General features: G+C 47.3%; 2 protein-coding genes across 6 annotated transcripts in view; one reads left to right on the top strand and one right to left on the bottom strand.

Moving 5' to 3' along the window:
- Positions 1 to 20,921, top strand: part of ncf1 (neutrophil cytosolic factor 1) — an 80,254-nt gene extending 59,333 nt beyond the window's left edge. Inside the window, exons 9-11 of the mRNA XM_068007913.1 lie at positions 3,155 to 3,262; positions 17,262 to 17,440; positions 17,800 to 20,921. Coding sequence (XP_067864014.1) covers positions 3,155 to 3,262; positions 17,262 to 17,440; positions 17,800 to 17,918 — 406 coding nt within the window. The 3' untranslated portion in view covers positions 17,919 to 20,921. The remainder of the gene's footprint in view (positions 1 to 3,154; positions 3,263 to 17,261; positions 17,441 to 17,799) is intronic.
- LOC137344773 (SH2B adapter protein 2-like) overlaps positions 1 to 21,120 on the bottom strand; it is a 566,922-nt gene that overhangs the window by 232,465 nt on the left and 313,337 nt on the right. The window lies entirely within an intron of this gene.

Below are 21,120 nucleotides of genomic sequence, written 5' to 3'. Positions count from 1 at the left end.
TGCATTGAAAACTCCTACGTCAGGCTTTATCAATGGGAAAATCCATTGCAAAACCGTCCACATTTACCTGTAGGGCCTGTTAGGTGATGCTGTAAATGGACGATCTCAATTTAAAAGCCGTCATGGTGGCATTAGGTCGAAAAAATTAAGTTGATGTCGCAAACCATTTTCTGTGAATCCTCCTCAATGAGATACATTGAGCATCTTGGTCCCTGTAGCAGGGTGTGCACCTTCGGTCAGTGAGAATGACTCCTACCCCCCTCCATTCTGCACATGGAAAGGCAGGGAGGACATAGCAGCAAAGCCAATGTTATGCCCATCCCCCGTTAAGAGAAGGCCCACCTCCACCCCTCCCCCATTCCAGATACAAAATATTTAACTTTCCCATGACCTGAATTCTTCGATACAACCAACTGCAGAAGAAAACTTTCACAGAACTCCTTCAACTAACACCCACATTCCAGCATTGTTTTCTGACTGTTTTACCTTCCCTCACTGGAAAGTGAAAAGTTGTCCAGGCCCAAAGAGGCATAGGAAACGCAGGCACATAACCCCCGCCACACACACGGACACAGAGACAGACAGACACACACACACACACACACACACACACACTTTGGGTGCTGACTGGAAGGGTACCTACAGGAAATAAATCTTCGCCCCCAAACGAAATGCATTCTGGGTATTAAGAAACACAAGGGCTTGTTTAGTTCATGCCCGTTGCTCTCCTCCTTATGCCCCCCCACCCCCGCTGATCCCTAATCGTCACCCGAAAGAAGTGAAGTGTATCATGTCAACCCCCCCGGAAGGGAATCAATAGGTTAGAACCCCTTCCTCCCAGGTAGATATTCCAACCCTGGACAGAAGGAAACTGTAGTCCTCCCCTCCTTCCTGTGGCCATAAAGGCCCAGCATGTCCCATCCCTACTTAGGTAGCTTTGTCCCTCTTGCCCCCAACTCCACCACCCCATTCTCCCCTCCACCCTCCTTATGTCCTCACTCCCACTCTTCTCCCCATCCCCACCCACCTCGCCCATCCTCCTCCTCCAAACTCCCCTTCTCCCTTTCTCTCCCCTCCTTCTCATCTTCCCTTCTCCATCTCCCCCTGCACCTCCTATCCCCCTCATCCATCCCTCCACTCCTCTTCCCTCTTCCGCCTGTAAGATAAAGAAGATTAATACGTGGCTGGAGAAATGGTGCAGGAGGGGGGGCTTCAGATTCCTAGGGCATTGGGACCAGTTCTGGGGCAGGAGGGACCTGTACAAAATGAACAGGTTGCACCTCAAAAGGGCTGGGACCATTGTCCTTGTGGGGAGGGCAAAATGTAAAGGGTAAAGAGGGGGAGGAATTCCTGAAAGGTGTACAAGAGAACTTTCCTGATCTGTATGTGTCCAGCCCAATGATGAAGGAAGCAGTGCTGGACTGGTTCTGGGGCATGAAGTGGGGCAAATGGAGCAGGTTTGAGTGAGGGAGCATTGATCACAATATCGTTAGGTTATGGAAAAGGACAAGGAACAATCAAATGTGAAAATACTCAACTGGAGGAGGGCTAATTTCAGTGAGTTGAAAGGGGATCTGGCCCAGGTGGACTGGAATCAAAGATTGGAAGGAAAACAGTAAATGAGCAATGGGAGGCCTTCAAAGAGCAGATAGTTCAGGAACTGACTATATACATTCCCATGCGGGGGAAAGGAAGGGCATCCAAAGCTAGAGCTCCCCGGATGACTAAAGATATAGAGATTAGAATGAAACAGAAAAAGGAGGCTTATGATAAATGTCAGGTTCATAATATAGTAGAGAACCAGGCTAAATATAGAAAGTACAGGGGAGAACTGAAAAAGGAAATAAGAGAGTCAAACAGAGAGTATGAGAATAGATTAGCGGCTAACATAAAAGGGAACCCAAAAGTCTTTTCTGAACATATAAATAGTGAAACAATTGTCAAAGGAAGGGTGGGACCGATTAGAGACCAAAAAAGGAGATCTTCTTGGGGAGGCAGAGAGCATGGCTGAGGCACTAAATGAATACTTTGTACCTGTCTTCACTAAAGAGGAGGATGCTGCCAATATCACAGTAGCCATGATGTGGAGATGCCGGTGATGGACTGGGGTGGACAAATGTAAGGAATCTTACAACACCAGGTTATAGTCCAACAATTTTATTTTAAAATCACAAGCTTTCGGAGGTTATCCCCTTCGTCAGGTGAGTGGGGATAACCTCCGAAAGCTTGTGATTTTAAAATAAAATTGTTGGACTATAACCTGGTGTTGTAAGATTCCTTACAATATCACAGTAAAGGAGGACGTAGTAGAGAAATTGGATAGAATAAAAATAGATAAAGAGGAGGTATTTAAAAGGTTGGCAGTAGTCTACGGTGATCTGCCTCCTTGCTCCCCAATCCCTTCCCCTGCCTTAGGCCAATTATTCCCCTGCCCTCTAACCTTGTTTTACCTACTGTCATGGGTCTCTTGTATTGTTCCAATGAAGCTCAGTGCAAGTTCTGGAGCAGTATCCCATCTTTCTCCTGGGCCTTCCGCAGCTCTTTGGAATGAACACCGATTTTAGTAACATCAGACCGTACCTAGACCCTCCACCTCCATTACTACAGGGACTGTGTGATGTCGGTGTCTGGGGAGAGGGGAGACTGGTTGGTATTTTGAGTGGGGGGAGACTTCTCTTCCTGGGAGAGGGGGGGCTCTGCCTTCTCTCGTGACCTGTTCTTTCTGTTTTCGGAGCCAGTGTACTTTTCCAGCATCTTCTGTTGTAATTTCAAATCTGACCCACCTTTTCCTTGGGCTTCCCTCTGCCTCAGTTACTCACAAATCCCTTTCGTTCTTTCATTTCTTTAATGCTTCTTTCCATTGTGCGACAGAGGTGATCAGTGATATCATCAATAACCGTTCACTGATGCTTCTCCTTTGGGTTTGTTTATCTGTTTCCACTCTCCAAAGTGTGAACTGATGACTTTCCGATCTATCCACAGATGTTGACTGACCTATTGAGGGTTTTTGAATCAGCTCCCTAACATCTGCATTATTTACCTTTTTATTTGTTGGTGAGAGAGTTTCCTGTGCCAAGTTAGTAGCTGTTACCTGCAGCTCCCAAAAGGTTTATGTTAGATTACATGGAATGACTTGTACTTCTTATTGAAACAGGAAAGGAGAAGTTACTGGGTACTATCCCTCCATGTACCTCCAGAAAGTGGGGGCAGCTCAGAAGACGGGATTCAGCACTAACAAAGGGACCCACCCCCCACCTCGCAGGTAAGGCCTTGTCCAAAGGGCAGGGATCGCCCGCCCGTTATACCTCCCGCCCCGCTTTCAATCCACTGCAATCATTTTGCGGGTTCTATAACAGGCGGAAGATCTGATCTGCCAGATTACCGCCCGTGTGGTAAAGGCAAAGATTTGCCCCGATGTATCGGTTGAGTTTGACCTTTCGAACAATGCCCTGTGGAGAAGATGAACGTTGACCCCATTGTTCCTGCCCGTGGTTAATTATCTAAAAATCATTGCCAAGTTGTACCCTGGGATCTTGTGTTTTCTGGTGTTCTTTAAATGCTCCCAGCAAGAGATTAATAGAGTCACCTACTATCTCCAGAAGAACAGAGACCTCCTATCCCTTGTGCAATGTTCATGGAACGACCCCATCTTTGACTGAACACAGTAACGTGTCTGGAGTCCTGTTTTTCCATGAAAGTGGGGCCGTGGTAATGAATGTTTCTGCTCATAACAGTGGTGGCAGGTGTTGATGAATGGAACATTCTTCCACTTTTACCACCCTGTAACAAGCATCGAGGACCCCCAAGTTTTACACAGGTTAAACAAAATAAGCCTACCTTTATTTTGCCCCAATATTGTGCTTCTGTGCTAACTTCAGTGTGTACAATTTTGTTCCCAACCCTCATAATAAAAGTCAACGTTACAAATTTCAAATTTGCCCTCGATATTCCCTTGGGTTCAGTGGCATTGATCACTCCTGTAAGTGGTTCCCGTGCCTCATATGTCCAGGAGTTCACCCACTGCCCAATATCTAATTATACTAAGTGTCAAGGCCATGCACCAGAACCCTACACAAGTTTTTTTTAAATTCGTTCACGGGATGTGGGCGTCGCTGGCGAGGCCAGCATTTATTGCCCATCCCTAATTGCCCTCGATAGTTGATAATGGACTTCTCTGCACTCTCCAACATGTTCTGGAAGTTCCCTGGGAATTAGTCCAATGCGTTCATCAATTGTTGCTGAACATTTTCTTTGGGCTGGGCCCCTAAAGTTTGCACCTCTGCCCTCGTCAGCAGAGCTAGGACTGAGCTTGCCCTCCAGCGAGTCCTTTCCTGGGCTGTCCTTTCTACTTGCGCCTGCTCCAACTCACTTGTGCTCGGTCGATCACCAAGTGCAGTCTGCAATTGGTGATTGACTGAGCACAAGTGAGTTAGAGCAGGCACAAGTAGAAAGGACAGCCCAGGAAAGGACTCGCTGGAGGGCAAGCTCAGTCCTAACTCACTATACCACACGGGACACCAATTTCTCTGCTGGTGCTTTCAAGGGTGGGAGAAAACAACAGGGATTCTCGCCCTCAGTCTGTGTGACTGCAATGCCCGAGTCATCTGAAGCACCTCGGAAAAGGGCAGAGGGACAAGGGTTAGCACGTAATGGCAAAGGCAAGCACTAGCAGATGAGTGGCAGCACAGTGCTGCACCACATTGTCATGTGTCCATGTGGATGTATAAAGTAGAAAGAGAAAAGGAAGGGAAGATGCCCACAGATCCTGCCGAGCCTGACCTCCAGCCTGGCCGTGTCCGGTGCTACATCCCCTCTCTCTGCCAATAAAGTCGATGGCTGCTTCCTCCACAGGTATCAGAGTTTACAGTGTAGCGGGATCTCCTCCTGTTCTTGAATTTTCCCTTCTGTTGTGGGCCAGTTCACCCCTACAAGAAGAGTGGATTTGGGTGAGTGTGTGCCCTGCTGAAGGGTTCTGAAGATGTGTGAGAGACAGCTGAGCATAGTGTGCATGTTGGGAGGAAGAAGCAGCAGGGATGGGTAAGAGGAAAAGAAGTTGTGAGGAATGTAACAGGTGTCGAGGATGCCAATGGAAGCAGAAAGGAGGTGCAGTGAAGTATCCCGTTATGATTGGAGGGGAATCACCAGATGCAGGAGAGGGAAGGGTTGATGGTATTGGGGCTAAAGTAGGGTGGTGCAGAGAGTAAGAGAGCTGTGAAGGGGTATTTTACCTGGGCAGTACTGGTGAGGTAATTAAATTTATTCCTGCAGTGCAGCCAAGTCTTTGGAACATTGCTGCTGGGATTGACCTGCCCAGCCACCTCTCCCCATTGCTGCTGGGATTGACCTGCCCAGCCACCTCTCCCCATTGCTGCTGGGATTGACCTGCCCAGCCACCTCTCCCCATTGCTGCTGGGATTGACCAGCCCTGCCACCTCTCCCCATTGCTGCTGGGATTGACCTGCCCAGCCACCTCTCCCCATTGCTGCTGGGATTGACCTGCCGAGCCACCTCTCCCTATGGACTAAGTTGACGGGGCCCATTGGAAGAAAACAAGATCTTCTTCCTTTTTCTCACATGCCCTATAAACACCTCCACAGCTGCACTGGAGAATCGGGGTAGGGGTGGGGGGCGAGGGAGGGGTTGGTCAAGGCTGGACAACATATGCTGGTTCAATAACTCTCTCTCCATTGACCACCTTTGAAAAGTGCCCCTCCTCTTTAAGGGTGTGCAGGATGCTTTGAATAATGGCTGACCGGCCAGATTTCCTGCCCTACATTTGGTGAGCTGCCTAGAAGGAGCAGGACCAGTGCTGCCTCTAATACTTAAATAAGGCCCGACCATGAATATAGATTTGATCTCCCACCAACTTCATTGGGCAGGAGGGCGGGCTCTCTACCCGCCCGATGTACTCTCCACATGAGCTCCCACCCCAGGGCAGCAAAACAACAACAACAACTTGCATTTATATAGCGCCTTTAATGTAGTAAAACGTCCCAAGGCGCTTCACAGGAGTGTAACAAACCAAAATTTGACCCCGCGCCACATAAGGAGATATTAGGACAGGTGACCAAAAGCTTAGTCAAAGAGATAGGTTCTAAGGAGGCGGAGAGGTTTAGGGAGGGAATTCCAGCGCCTAGGGCCTAGGCAGCTGAAATCACGGCCGCAAATGGTGGAGCGATTAAAATCGGGGATGCGCAAGAGGTCAGAATTGGAGGAGTTCCAGCGCTGGAAGAGGTTACAGAGATAGGGAGGGGGCGAAGCCATGGAGGGATAAGAACATAAGAAATAGGAGCAGGAGTGGGCTATACAGCCCCTCGAGCCTGCTCCGCCATTCAGTAGGATTATGGCTGATCTTCTACCTCAACTCCACTTTCCCGCCCTATCCCCATAATCCCTTAGAGTCCAAAAATCTATCGATCTCAGACTTGAATATACTCAACGACTGAGCATCCACAGCCCTCTGGAGTAGAACATTCCAAAGATTCACAACCCTCTGAGTGAAGAAATTCCTCCTCATCTCAGTCCTAAATGGCCAGCCCCTTGTCCTGAGACTATGCCCCCTAGTTCTAGACTCTCCAGCCAGTGGAAACAACCTCTCAGCCTCTACCCTGTCAACCCCCCTCAGAATCTTATAAGTTTGAATGAGATCACCTCTCATTCATCTAAACTCCAGACAGTATAGGCCCATTCTACTCAATCTCTCCTCATAGGACAACCCTCTCATCCCAGGAATCTAGTGAACCTTTGATGCACCGCCTCTAAGGCAAGTATATCCTTCCTTAGGTAAGGAGACCAAAACTGTACACAGTACTCCAGGTGAGGTCTCACCAAAGCCCTATATAATTGCAGGAAGACTTCCTTTAATCTTTTACTCCAGCTCCCTTGCAATAAAGGCCAACATACCATTTGTCTTCCTAATTGCTTGCTGTACCTGCATATTAACTTTCTGTGTTTTGTGTACAAGAGCACCCAAATCCCTCTGAACATCGACATTTAACAGTTTCTCTCCATTTAAAAAATATTCTGTTTTTCTGTTCTTCCCATCAAAGTGACTAATCTCACATTTCCCCACATTATTCTCCATTTGCCATCTTCTTGCCCACTCACTTAACCTGTCTATATCCCTTTGCAGACTCTTTGTCATCCTCACAGCTTACTTTCGCACCTAGCTTTGTATCATCAGCAAACTTGGATACATTACACTCGGTCCCTTCATCTAAGTCATTAATATAAACTGTAAATAATTGAGGCCCAAGCACTAATCCTTGCAGCACCCCACTAGTTACAGCCTGTGAACCTGAAAATGACCCGTTTACTCCTACTCTCTATTTTCTGTCCGTTAACCAAACCTCAATCCATGCTAATATATTACCCCCAATCCCATGAGGCATTGTCTTGTTTTCTCTCTCCCATTTTCTTGAATAGCGAGGTTACATTTGCTACCTTCCAATCCACTGGACCTTTCTAGAATCTAGGGAATTTTGGAAGATCACAACCAATGCATCCACTATCTCTGCAGCCACCTCTTTTAGAACCCTAGGCTGTAGGCCATCAGGTCCAGGGGACATGTTGGCTTTTAGTCCCATTAATTTCTCCAGTACTTTTCACCACTCTCATTAGACCGTTGGTTCCCCACTATTGTGGTAGGTTTTTTGTGTCTTCTACAGTGAAGACAGATACAAAATTGTCATTTCCTTATTCCCCATTATAATTTCTTCTGTCTCAGCCTCTAAGGGACCCACGTTTACTTTCGCTACGCTCTTCCTTTTTACATACTTGTAGAAGCTCTTACAATCTTTTTATATTTCTTGCTCTCATATTCTATTGTCTCCCTTCTTTATCAGTTTTTTGGTCATTCTTCGCTCCCCTCCGGCTTACTACTCTTCTTGGCAACATTATAAGCCTCTTCTTTTAACCTAATACTATCCTTAACTTCTTTCGTTAGCCACGGATGTATCACTTTTCCCGTGGAGTTTTTATTCCTCAATGGAATGTATATTTGTTGAGAATTATGAAATATTTCTTTAAATGTTTGCCATTGATTATCTACTGTCATATCTTTTAATCTAATTTCACAATCAACCTTAGCCAACTCACCCCTCATACCTATGTAATTGGCTTTGTTTAAGTTGAAGACTCTAGTTTCAGACTTAAGTACGTCACTCCTCCCCAGAGCATCCCTTAATATGAGATTATTAATTAACCCTGTCTCATTACACAAGATAAGATCTAAAATAGCCTGTTCCCTGGTTGGTTCAATGAAGTATTGCTCTAGGAAACTTTCTCGAATGCATTCCACAAACACGTCCTCCAAACTACTTTTGCTAACTTGATTTGTCCAGTCTACATGAAGATTAAAGTCCCCCATGATCATTGCATTACCTTTGTTACAAGCTCTTCATATTTCTTGATTAATACTCTGTCCAACGGTATAACTACTGTTAGGGGGCCTATAAACTAATCCCACCAGTGTTTTCTGCCCCTTGTTATTTCTTATTTCCACCCAGACTGATTCTACTTCCTGATCTTCCAAGTCAAGATCTTTTCTCACCACTGTCCTTATGTTATCCATTATTATCAGGGCTACCATCCCTGCCCCACCCCCATCTGTCTTTTCAAAAAATAAAGTACTCTGGAATATTTAGTTCCCAACCTTGGTCACCCTGCAACCACGTCTCAGTAATGGCTGCTGGATCAAACCCATTTATCTCAATTTGTGTCATTAATTTATCTATCTTGTTATGAATGCTTCGTGCATTCAGATAAAGGGCCTTTAATTTTAACTTTTTACTATTTTTCCCTGATTTGACCTTATTCACTGATGCACTATAACGGTTAAACTCTCTGTCCCTTCCTGACACACTCTGTTTATCTTTACCCAAATCACTACACTGCTCTATGGCCTTGACTTTTCTCTTTAGATTTATAAATTTTCCCAAACTGAACACTCCCCTATCTACCGCCTGAGTTATTCGATTCACCAGGACACTGGTCCCAGCCCGGTTTAAGTGGAGCCCGTCCCAATGGAACAGCTCCCTCTTTCCCCAGTACTGGTGCCAGTGCCCCATGAATTGAAACCCCTGTCTCCCACACCACTCTTTGAGCCACACATTTCCCCTGTGCCAATTTGCGCATGCCTCAGGCAGTAATCCAGAGATTATTACCTTTGAGGTTCTGCTTATTAATTTGGACCCGAGCTCCTCAAACTCCCTCAGCAGAACCTCATTCCTAGTTCCACCTATGTCGTTGGTTCCTACATGGACCATGACAACTGGATCCTCCCCTTCATGCTTCAAGTTCTTTTCCAGCTGCGAGGAGATATTCTTAATCCTGGCACCGGGCAGCCGCCCTTACCCGGTCTGGCCTATATGTGACTCCAGACCCACAGCAATGTGGTTGATTCTTAATTGCCCTCTGAAATGGCCGAGCAAGCCACTCAGTTGTAAAATCTCGCTACGAAAAGTCATAATAAGAATAAAACCGGACGGACCACCCGGCATCGGACCACTAGGCACCGGACACGACAACGGCAAAACACCAAGCCCAGTCGACCCTGCAAGGTCCTCCTTACTAACATCTGGGGACTTGTGCCAAAATTGGGAGAGCTGTCCCACAGACTAGTCAAGCAACAGCCTGACATAGCCATACTCACAGAATCATATCTTTCAGCCAACGTCCCAGACTCTTCCATCACCATCCCTGGGTATGTCCTGTCCCACCGGCAGGACAGACCCACCAGAGGTGGCGGTACAGTGATATACAGTCAGGAGGGAGTGGCCCTGGGAGTCCTCAACATTGACTCTGGACCCCATGAAATCTCATGGCATCAGGTCAAACATGGGCAAGGAAACCTCCTGCTGATTACCACCTACCGTCCTCCCTCAGCTGATGAATCAGTCCTCCTCCATGTTGAACACCACTTGGAGGAAGCACTGAGGGTAGCAAGGGCACAAAATGTACTCTGGGTGGGAGACTTCAATGTCCATCACCAAGAGTGGCTCGGTAGCACCACTACTGACCGAGCTGGCCGAGTCCTGAAGGACATAGCTGCGAGACTGGGCCTGCGGCAGGTGGTGAGCGAACCAACACGAGGGAAAAACTTACTTGACCTCGTCCTCACCAATCTACCTGTCGCAAACGCATCTGTCCATGACAGTATTGGTAGGAGTGACCACCGCACAGTCCTCGTGGAGATGAAATCCCATCTTCGCACTGAGGACACCATCCAACGTGTTGTGTGGCACTACCACCGTGCTAAATGGGATAGATTCAGAACAGATCTAGCAGCTCAAAACTGGGCATCCATGAGGCGCTGTGGGCCATCAGCAGCAGCAGAATTGTATTCCAGCACAATCTGTAACCTCATGGCCCGGCATATTCCTCACTCTACCATTACCAACAAGCCAGGGGATCAACCCTGGTTCAATGAGGAGTGTAGAAGAGCATGCCAGGAGCAGCACCAGGCGTACCGAAAAATGAGGTGCCAACCTGGTGAAGCTACAACTCAGGACTACATGCATGCTAAACAGCGGAAGCAATATGCTATAGACAGAGCTAAGCGATTCCACAACCAACGGATCAGATCAAAGCTCTGCAGTCCTGCCACATCCAGTCGTGAATGGTGGTGGACAATTAAACAACTAACGGGAGGAGGAGGCTCTGCAAACATCCCCATTCTCAATGATGGCGGAGTCCAGCACGTGAGTGCAAAAGACAAGGCTGAAGCGTTTGCAACCATCTTCAGCCAGAAGTGCCGAGTGGATAATCCATCTCAGCCTCCTCCCGATATCCCCACCATCACGGAAGCCAGTCTTCGGCCAATTCGATTCACTCCACGTGATATCAAGAAACGGCTGAGTGCACTGGATACAGCAAAGGCTATGGGCCCCGACAACATCCCAGCTGTAGTGCTGGAGACTTGTGCTCCAGAACTAGCTGCGCCTCTAGCCAAGCTGTTCCAGTACAGCTACAACACTGGCATCCACCCGACAATGTGGAGAATTGCCCAGGTATGTCCTGTCCACAAAAAGCAGGACAAATCCAATCCGGCCAATTACCGCCCCATCAGTCTACTCTCAATCATCAGCAAAGTGATGGAAGGTGTCGTCGACAGTGCTATCAAGCGGCATTTACTCACCAATAACCTGCTCACCGATGCTCAGTTTGGGTTCCGCCAGGACCACTCGGCTCCAGACCTCATTACAGCCTTGGTCCAAACATGGACAAAAGAGCTGAATTCCAGAGGTGAGGTGAGAGTGACTGCCCTTGACATCAAGGCAGCATTTGACCGAGTGTGGCACCAAGGAGCCCTAGTAAAATTGAAGTCAATGGGAATCAAGGGGAAAACTCTCCAGTGGCTGGAGTCATACCTAGCACAAAGGAAGATGGTAGTGGTTGTTGGAGGCCAAGCATCTCAGCCCCAGGGCATTGCTGCAGGAGTTCCTCAGGGCAGTGTCCTAGGCCCAACCATCTTCAGCTGCTTCATCAATGACCTTCCCTCCATCATAAGGTCAGAAATGGGGATGTTCGCTGATGACTGCACAGTGTTCAGTTCCATTCGCAACCCCTCAGATAATGAAGCAGTCCGAGCCCGCATGCAGCAAGACCTGGACAACATCCAGGCTTGGGCTGATAAGTGGCAAGTAACATTCGCGCCAGATAAGTGCCAGGCAATGACCATCTCCAACAAGAGAGAGTCTAACCACCTCCCCTTGACATTCAACGGCATTACCATCGCCGAATCCCCCACCATCAACATCCTGGGGGTCACCATTGACCAGAAACTTAACTGGACCAGCCATATAAATACTGTGGCTACAAGAGCAGGTCAGAGGCTGGGTATTCTGCGGCGAGTGACTCACCTCCTGACTCCCCAAAGCCTTTCCACCATCTACAAGGCACAAGTCAGGAGTGTGATGGAATACTCTCCACTTGCCTGGATGAGTGCAGCTCCAACAACACTCAAGAAGCTCGACACCATCCAAGATAAAGCAGCCCGCTTGATTGGCACCCCATCCACCACCCTAAACATTCACTCCCTTCACCACCGGCGCACTGTGGCTGCAGTGTGCACCATCCACAGGATGCACTGCAGCAACTCGCCAAGGCTTCTTCGACAGCACCTCCCAAACCCACGACCTCTACCACCTAGAAGGACAAGGGCAGCAGGCGCATGGGAACAACACCACCTGCACGTTCCCCTCCAAGTCACACACCATCCCGACTTGGAAATATATCGCCGTTCCTTCATTGTCGCTGGGTCAAAATCCTGGAACTCCCTTCCTAACAGCACTGTGGGAGAACCGTCACCACACGGACTGCAGCGGTTCAAGAAGGCGGCTCACCACCACCTTCTCAAGGGCAATTAGGGATGGGCAATAAATGCTGGCCTCGCCAGCGACACCCACATCCCATGAACGAATTAAAAAAAAAAAAAAAAAAAAAAAGCCTTCGGGACTCCCGGTTGCGGCTGCAGAGAACAGTCTCTATCCCCCTGACTAGACTATCCCCTACCACTACCACATTCCTTTTTACTCCCCCCACTTGAACGGCCTCCTGTACCACGATGCCGTGGTCAGTTTGCCCATCCTCCCTGCAGCCCTTGTTCTCATCCACACAAGTAGCAAGTACCTCGTACCTGTTGGACAAGGTCAAAGGCTGAGGCTCCTCCATCACTGCATCCTGGGTCCCCATATCTGCCTGGCTCTCAGTTACATCCTCCTGTCCCTGACCACTAACCAAATCTAAACTACGATCTAACCTAAGGGGTGTGAGTGTCTCCTGGATCAAAGTGTCCAGATAACTCTCCGCTCCCTGATGCATTGCAATGTCTGCAGCTCGGACTCCAGCTCAACAACTCTGAGCTGACGTTCCTCGAGTTGCAGACACTTACTGCAGATGTGATTGCTCGGGATCTCACTGGTCTCCACCAACTCCCACATGCTGCAGTTACGACACAGCACCTGCCCTGCCATCCCTATCTAACCTTGTTTTATATATTTAATTAGTTAAAGTTTTTATTCACTCAATATTTTTAGCTTTATTAAATGATTAGTTTATCTAGTTTAAGTTATTAATTTAATAGCAGATTATAGTTTCCCGGCTCTTAGTTTAAACCACTGCCCTATCTTAGCAAGAAAAACAGTAATACTCACCTACCTGCAGTCCTGTGACATCATTCCTTGATTTTTTTCTCTCTCTCCATTGGCCGCTGGGGAGGGATTTGAAAACAAGGATGAGAATTTTAAAATCAAGGCGTTCCCAGACCGGGAGTCAGTGAGCACAGGGGGTGATGAGTGAACGGGACTGGGTGCGAGTTAGGATACCGGCAGCAGAGTTTTGGATGAGCTCAGGTTTATGGAGGGTGGGAGATGGGAGGCCGGCCAAGAGAGCATTGGAATAGTCAAGTCTAGAGGTACCAAAGGCATGGATGAGGGTTTCAGCAGCAGATGAGCTGAGGCGGGGGCGGAGACAGACGATGTCATGGAGGTGGAAGTAGGCGGTCTTGGTGATGGAGAGGATATGTGGTCGGAAGTTCATCTCAGGGTCAAATAGGACGCCACAGTTGCGAACGGTCTGTTCCAGACAGTGGGCAGGGAGAGGGATGGAGTCAGTGGCGAGGGAACAGAGTTTGTGGCGGTGACCAAAGACAATGACTTCGGTCTTCCCAATATTTAGTTGGAGGAAATTTTTGCTCATCCAGTACAAACAATGTGACAAATAAGAGACAGTGGAGAGATCAAGGGTCTTGTTGTGAGGTAGAGCTCGGTATTGTCAAAGTAGATATGGAACCTGATGTGTTTTCGGATGATGTCGCCGAGGGGCAGTATGTAGTTGGGAAATAGGAGGGGGCCAAGGATAGATCCCTGGGGGACTCCAGAGGGACCGGTGCGGGAGTGGGAAGGGAAACCATTGCAGGTGATTCTCTGGCAATGACTGGATAGGTAAGAACAGAACCAGGCGAGGGCAGTCCCACCCAGCTGCACGACAGAGGAGAGGTGTTGGAGGAGGATGGTGCGGTCAAATGTGTCAAAGGCTGCAGAGAGGTCGAGAAGGATGAGGAGGGATAGTTTACCACGGTCACAGTCACATAGGATGTGACTGTGACCGTGGTAAACTATCCTCCATGCCCAGCTCTATCCTCCATTTCCAGTCTCTCCACCGTCGCAACGCCTTGGAGTTCATCCTATGAAGGAAGAGAATTTGAAGATTATGAAGTCCACCATGCAGCTGATGGTTTATCTGTGAGATGGGCCTGCTGTGGACCATGAGAAAATAACAGACTCCTATGATACAGAAACACATCTAATAAATGGAAACCAAAAAGGAAAAAAGAAACTGGCGATATTTCAGAATTTAGGTGAAGATGATGTTATTAATAATAAAAATTAAAGCACTTAGAGTCTCTATTTGGAAGCAGAAGATGAAAGGATGAATGGAGATTACAGAATTTATGAGGGCAAGTGATGTACTCAAACCAAAGTAGGTCTCTGTGGAATAGGGAGATCATCTCAGGGTTTGATGTTCTAATTTCCACTGTGTAACAAACGGGTTAATCAATCACAGAACCTCAAGCATCCAGACTGGTGGCATTAAGTAGCGTATAACTAGCCAATCACGTCAAAGGGAAGGCAGATATGGAGCGTTTTTTAAAATGTAGCCATAATGATGCATCTTAGTTACCTGGAACTCTGGCCTCTGAGTCAGAAGGTTGTGGGTTCAAGTCCCACTCCAGAGACTTGAGCACATAATCCAGGCTGACGCTCCAGTGCAATACTGAGGGAGTGCTGCACTGTCGGAGGTGCTGTCTTTGGATGAGATGTTAAAACGAGACCCCGTCTATCCTCTCAGCTGGTCATAAAAGATCCCGTGACACTATTCAAAGAACAGGGAAGTTGTCCTTGGAATCCTGGCCAATATTTCGCCTTCAACCAACACCTAAAACAGATTACCTGGTTATTATCATATTGCTGTTTGTGGGATCTTGCTGTGCACAAATTGGCTGCCGTGTTTCCTACACTACAACAGTGAGTACACTTCTAAAGTACTTCATTGGCTGTAAAGCACTTTGGGAGGTCCTGAGGTCATGAAAAGCACTGTATAAATGCAAGTCTTTTTCTAAATTCAAACTCTAAACTAATATGGTGAGGTTGTTGAAAGAAGACACTGGTTGTTAGGACGTATAGCAGGACAAATAAATATAAAACTAGAGGAACAATCTTTACCCTGTAGAAAGCCTTGATTGGACTGCATCTAGAGTTTGTGGTCCCCTCACATGGTTGGGGATATCGAGACCCTAGAAAAGATTCAGAGGAGGGCCACTTGATTCTTACCTAGTTTAAGGGCCCCTATTTATCAGGAAAATACTAGGAGAACGAGGGCTTTTTATTTTGGAAAAATGCAGACTTCAAGAAGATATGATGGAGGTCTTTAAGATAATGAAGGGACTAGACTCTGTCCACCTGGACAGGTTGTTTGCGTTAGATAGACAAGGGGAGGACTGGGGTCATCAGTACAAGTTACCAAAGCGGAGACTGAGGTTAGATGCCTGTATGTACTACTTTTCCCAGAGAGTCGCCGACCTCTGGAATAAGTTGCTGTGTGCACCGTGAGTGTGGATTTACTGCACGCACTCTAAAGGGAGCTGGGCAAGTTCCTATGAGAGGCAGATATCTGGAGGTATAGAAGGTAGGTGAGTTAGCAGTGATTAGTGGTGGCAGTCACCGTGATCTCTTGGAACTTGCTTGGTTGTCCTTGGGGGCAAGAGATACATTTCCCAGAGTTTTTTCCTAAATTGGCTTAAGGTTTCTTCTGGGATTTTTTGTGTCTCCCAGGAGATTAAATGATTGCAGGGGGGTGGGGGAGACGGTGAGTTTTTGGTCCGTTTAGGTTGCACCATGTTGTGATGGGCGCACTTGATGGAGCAGCTGGTTGTTTTCTGTCCTTCATATTTTTGTACGTTCATATGTTGTTTGTAAACTTTAAACTCAAACTCTGGGGTTGAAATTGGTCTACACCACAGGGCTGATAGTGAATGGACATTTTACACTGGGCCCCATTGTCATTCCCATTGAAGTCAACGGAAAAGATAATCACGGACGTGGTATAAAACGGGCTGCCGATTCGCTATCAGCCCCTTTTGCATTACTGACTTAGACTAATTTCACCCTGCCTAACTCTGTACTTTAAACTCTAAGGCCGGGTCTTTCCTCGGAGCTGCTCTCTCTCCGCTGCTGTAACTTCGCCGGAAGCGCAACAGAAGCCTCGAAGTTCCGGCGATGGATCGGGAGCAGCACCGAGGATACAGGTAGAGTCGTGGGCTTGTGGAATAGACGGCCACTTTGTGTAGTAATCCAGACTGAGTTGAAGCATTCAAAGGAATATTGGATCAATTCATTATTCAACAAGGAGTAGAGGGGTATGGGTTTGGGTAGGAAGAAGCCAAATTGCTCAGATCAAGTCCTGAGACAAGACCTAAACTACAGAGCAAGTTAAATGGGCAGAATGGTCTTCTTTGTACATTTGTATTAAAATTCGCTTTGTTCATGAATATTAACGGCAGACAAAAGCCTAGGACTAATACAAAATACTCCTCCTATCTGTATTAGATTACTTTTCAAAATGGAGCATGAGATCCCCTACCTGGTGTGAGCTATCTTTGCATTTCCTCCCATGGACTCCGTCATGACGTGTCTCACCTCAACTTGGAAATACCCTGAGGACAAATGCTCACTCGATGGCTCACATGTCTTCCAGTGCAGCTCCATCAAATACAACTCTTCATACCAGCTCAGAGGCAGCTAAGCCAGAAAAAGCTCCTATTGGCTGGGTCCAGCTACATATTTCCATGAAAGGAAATGGAGATATGCTGGGAAGTGTATAGGTCACCCTCATCAGAGCATCATCAGGCGAAGGGGAAGATTTGAAAAATGTGTCTCCACACGCGGGAAAATGAGTACCAAGATATCTCCTGTCTGATAGACGATAACTTATTCTCTTTCTTTCTCTGAAAAGGATGCAGACAGAAAGGTCTCTCTACTGAAAGTCCTCTCTCTTAGCTTCCTTCTCATTTAATGAGGGGAGAGGTAGTGAAAGTGAGTTGAAACATGGCACTGCCAATGTGGGGCACTTGTGTAGAGGGAAATGTAAGTAAGGTAGGGCAAAAATAACCAGCACATTAGTTGCTTTCCAGCATGAGGCTGTAGAGCAGAGAGAAGGGGCAGGTAACAAAGAAATATAGTAATGTCATAACATACTTGCAGATCGACCATACGAAATGCAAAGAGCATCCACAAAACGCAACGGAAGCAGATCAGCCAGGAGACCTACAGGCGGAATAGTGTACGGCATCTCCAGAAGAACAAGAGTAAACCGGAATCCAATAGGAATGTGTGGAAACAGCAGCAAGACCCAAGGAACATGGAGAACCCACGGTGCACAGGTAAACCCAGCTCCAGCTAACTCCATTGTCAAGTTGCACAGTTAAGTTTTATTTTTAAGGTCTTGCACATCCACCGTTTGTTGCACGTACCACAATTCCTGCGTGAACCCTGATTCTCTCAGGTACACTGACCCTTACATGTACCCCAACAAAAATTCTGTCTTGCAAGCTATGCATCCATGATATCAGTTCCCTTAAAGGTCAGTATAACCTTGTGTGTGTATGAATGTGTTTGTGTGTGTCTGTGTGCGCGTGTGTGTGTGGGGCATTTGTGTGAATGCATGTCTGTGTGCACGCGTGTGTATGTGTGTAATTTAAATGCTCCATCTCACTTATTTTGTCTTTCTTGACCTTTCCAGCTGCCAGTAACCAAGAGAAAGAAAAGCAGAAGAAGATGGCTCCAGTGATTCCCCCAAGGCCCACTCTCAGTGAAATCATGGAGCACTGCACTGAGCAAACCAAAAGTAAAATAAAATGAGAGCAATCCACAAAAGGGAAAAGCAGAAAATACAGGCTCTACACACCAAGTGTGGCAAAGGTTCCCTGCCCGATACATTGACCAGTCTTTGTGTTTATGGATACTGCATAGAATTTACAGCACAGAAACAGGCCATTCGGCCCAACAGGTCTATGCTGGTGTTTATGCTCCACACGAGCCTCCTCCCATCCTACTTCGTCTCACCTTATCTTCATATCCTTCTATTCCTTTCTCCCTCATGTATTTATCTAGCTTCCCCTTAAATGCATAAATGCTACTCACCTCAACCACTCCATGTGGTAGCAAGTTCCATATTCTCACCACTCTCTGAGGCCACTGACCCGCCTGCTGAATATTTCCACCATTTTCTGTTTTGATTTCAGCTCATGCAACATTTACTTTTGCTAGCTGATATTGTTAACATTTCCCTCTCCTCTGGTACTGTCCCCCTCCCCTTCAAATCTGCCGTCATCACTCGCCTCATCAAAAACCCACCCTTGACCCTTCTGTCCTTGCAAACTACCGCCCCATCCCCAACCTCTCTTTCCTCTCCAAAGTCCATCACAAAGTCCCAAATCCATGCCCATCTTTCCCACAACTTCATGTTTAAATCCCTCCAATCGGGTTTCTGCCCCTGCCGCAGTACTGAAACAGCCCTTATCAAAGTCACAAATGACATCCTATGTGACTGTGACCGTGGTAAACTATCCCTCCTCATCCTTCTCCACCTGTCTGCAGCCTTTGACGTAATTGACCACACCATCCTCCTCCAATGCCTCTCCTCCATCGTCCGGCTGGGTGGGACTGCGCTCTCCTGGTTCCATTCTTATCTATCCAGTTATACCCGGAGAATCACCTGCAGTGGCTTCTCTTCCCGCTCTCGCACTGTTACGATTAGTGTCTCCCAAGGCCCCCTCCTATTTCCCAACTACATCCTGACCCTCGGCGACATCATCTGAAAACACAGCGTCAGACTCCACATGTACGCTGACGACACCCAGCTCTCCTTCACCACCACCTCCCTCGGCCCCGCCACTGTGTCTCATTTGTCACACGGCTGGTCTGACTGGATGAGCAAAAGTTTCCTCCAACTAAATATTGGGAAGACTGAAGCCATTGTCTTTGGTCCCCGCCACAAACTCCGTTCTCTAGCCACCGACTCCATTCCTCTCCCTGGCTGAACCTCACTATTTGCAATCTTGGCGTCCTATTTGACCCTGAGATTAGCTTCCGACCATATCTGCTCCATCACAAAGACCGTCTACTTCCACCTCTATAATATCGTCAGTCTCCACCCCTGCCTCAGCTCATCTGTTCCTGAAACCCTCATCCATGTCTTTGTTACCTCTAGACTGGACTATTCCAATGCTCTCCTGGCCGGCCTCCCAACGTCCACCCTCCATAAACTTGAGCTCCTCCAAAACTCTACTGACTGTATCTTAACTCGCACCAAGTCCCGTTCTCCCATCACCCTGACCTACATTGGCTCCCAGTCGGGGAGCGCCTTGATTTTCACATTCTCATCCTTGTCTTTAAATCCCTCCGTGGCCTCGCCCCTCCCTATCTCTGCAACCTCCTCCAGCCCTACAACCCTCCGAGATCTCTGCGCTTCTCCAATTCTGGCCTCTTGCGTATTCCCGATTTTAATCGCTCCACCATTGGTTGCCCTGCTTTCAGCTGCCGAGGCCCTAAGCTCTGGAATTCCCTCCCTAAACCTCTCCGCCTCTCTACCTCTCTCTCCTCCTTTAAGACGTCCCTTAAAACCTACCTGTTTGATCAAGCTTTCGGTCACCTGGCCTAATATCTCCTTATGTGGTTTGGTGTCAAATTTGTTTGATAATCGCTCCTGTGAAGCACCTTGGGACGTTTTACTATGTTAAAGGTGCTGTGTACATGCAAGTTGTTGCTGTTGTTTCCTGTTCCCACGGTGAAAGGGAATCAGTTAACTAGAATAGCATGCCATCCTGTCACATCCGCTCATTTGGAGAGAGATTTTAGTTTTAAAATATCATCTATTTCGAGATATCTCATTCTGAGCGTTGGAGGGGGGGAAACCATTTTTTCTGAGTTTGCGTTGCTCCCGGGGAGCCTCGCAGGTATCGGGGAACTGCGTGCATCCGGCCCAGGATTCTCTGACCTTTATTTGTAATGAATGGAGGGCTTGTTGGGGCTCCCTGCTAGCAGTGTGACCATGGGACCTCATCTCCTGCGTGTGAGCAGAGTTAGTTTTACCTGCAATCGGATCTTTAAATTGGTGAGAAGTCTGAAGCTTTATTCCACTTTATTGAAACTAGAAAGACATTGCTGACTCACTCGCTGCTCCAGGGCGATTGATGCTGTTACGTATACAAATGTACAGAGCACAGCCCAACCTGGGGTTGGACAGACTCTGTATTCAATCAGTATCTAAGCTAGCTATTTCAGCCTAGCATTATCTAAAGTTGATCAACAATGCTCCTGACTGTTAAAAGCTTAGTGAGTGATACTGGGAGATTTGCAGGCTTAACAGTGAAGCTCACGCCAGTGGAGACCACTGATAATAAGAAGGAGCATGTCTGATAAAGCTTGAACTCCCTGCACCCCCAAACAAAAATTATATTGAGGCAAAACCTGTTAACATCGACCTGTCTGGGGAATATGATTGTGACTGTCCCCCAGACCATGCTTTCATCTTCCTGTTATAAAGGGCATGTCCATAAAGGCCCACATCTCGCCTGACCTGTTTTCAAAATGACTGTTGCAAAGTGCTTAAGGGGTTACTAAGGAGAAAAGATCTTTCTCAAAACTGGCAGGCTGGATCAAAACAATAAGAGAGAGCGAGGAATCTGTCCCTCTGGAAAGATTGCCATTGTGGTTGGAATGATAAAAAGCAATGTTTGTAGGGTCTGATTCTTCTCTCAACCTGTGTTTTTCCCTGATGCTCCTACAATAATTGTCCTGTTTCCAAGATGAAACTCACATAAAACTGTCGGCAAGTTATTTAATAAAACAATGACGCAGCAATCTGTATGTTGGTTCATTTGTACCTTAAAAAAATGATACACCTTTAACACTAGTGACACGTGAAACATATCCAACCCTTTCACCCCGCCCTTTACACCTGACCTAACTCATGTCAGAATGTCGCCATGACAGTTGCTGAGGGGTGGCCGACCGCTGTTTCTCTTGCCAATAACCACGGTTGTCCATAGACAGTATTTGT

Source organism: Heptranchias perlo, chromosome 28 (genome assembly GCF_035084215.1).
Source record: "Heptranchias perlo isolate sHepPer1 chromosome 28, sHepPer1.hap1, whole genome shotgun sequence".
NCBI classification, from domain to species: Eukaryota; Metazoa; Chordata; class Chondrichthyes; order Hexanchiformes; family Hexanchidae; genus Heptranchias; species Heptranchias perlo.
This window is presented reverse-complemented; position numbering and strand designations above follow the sequence as displayed.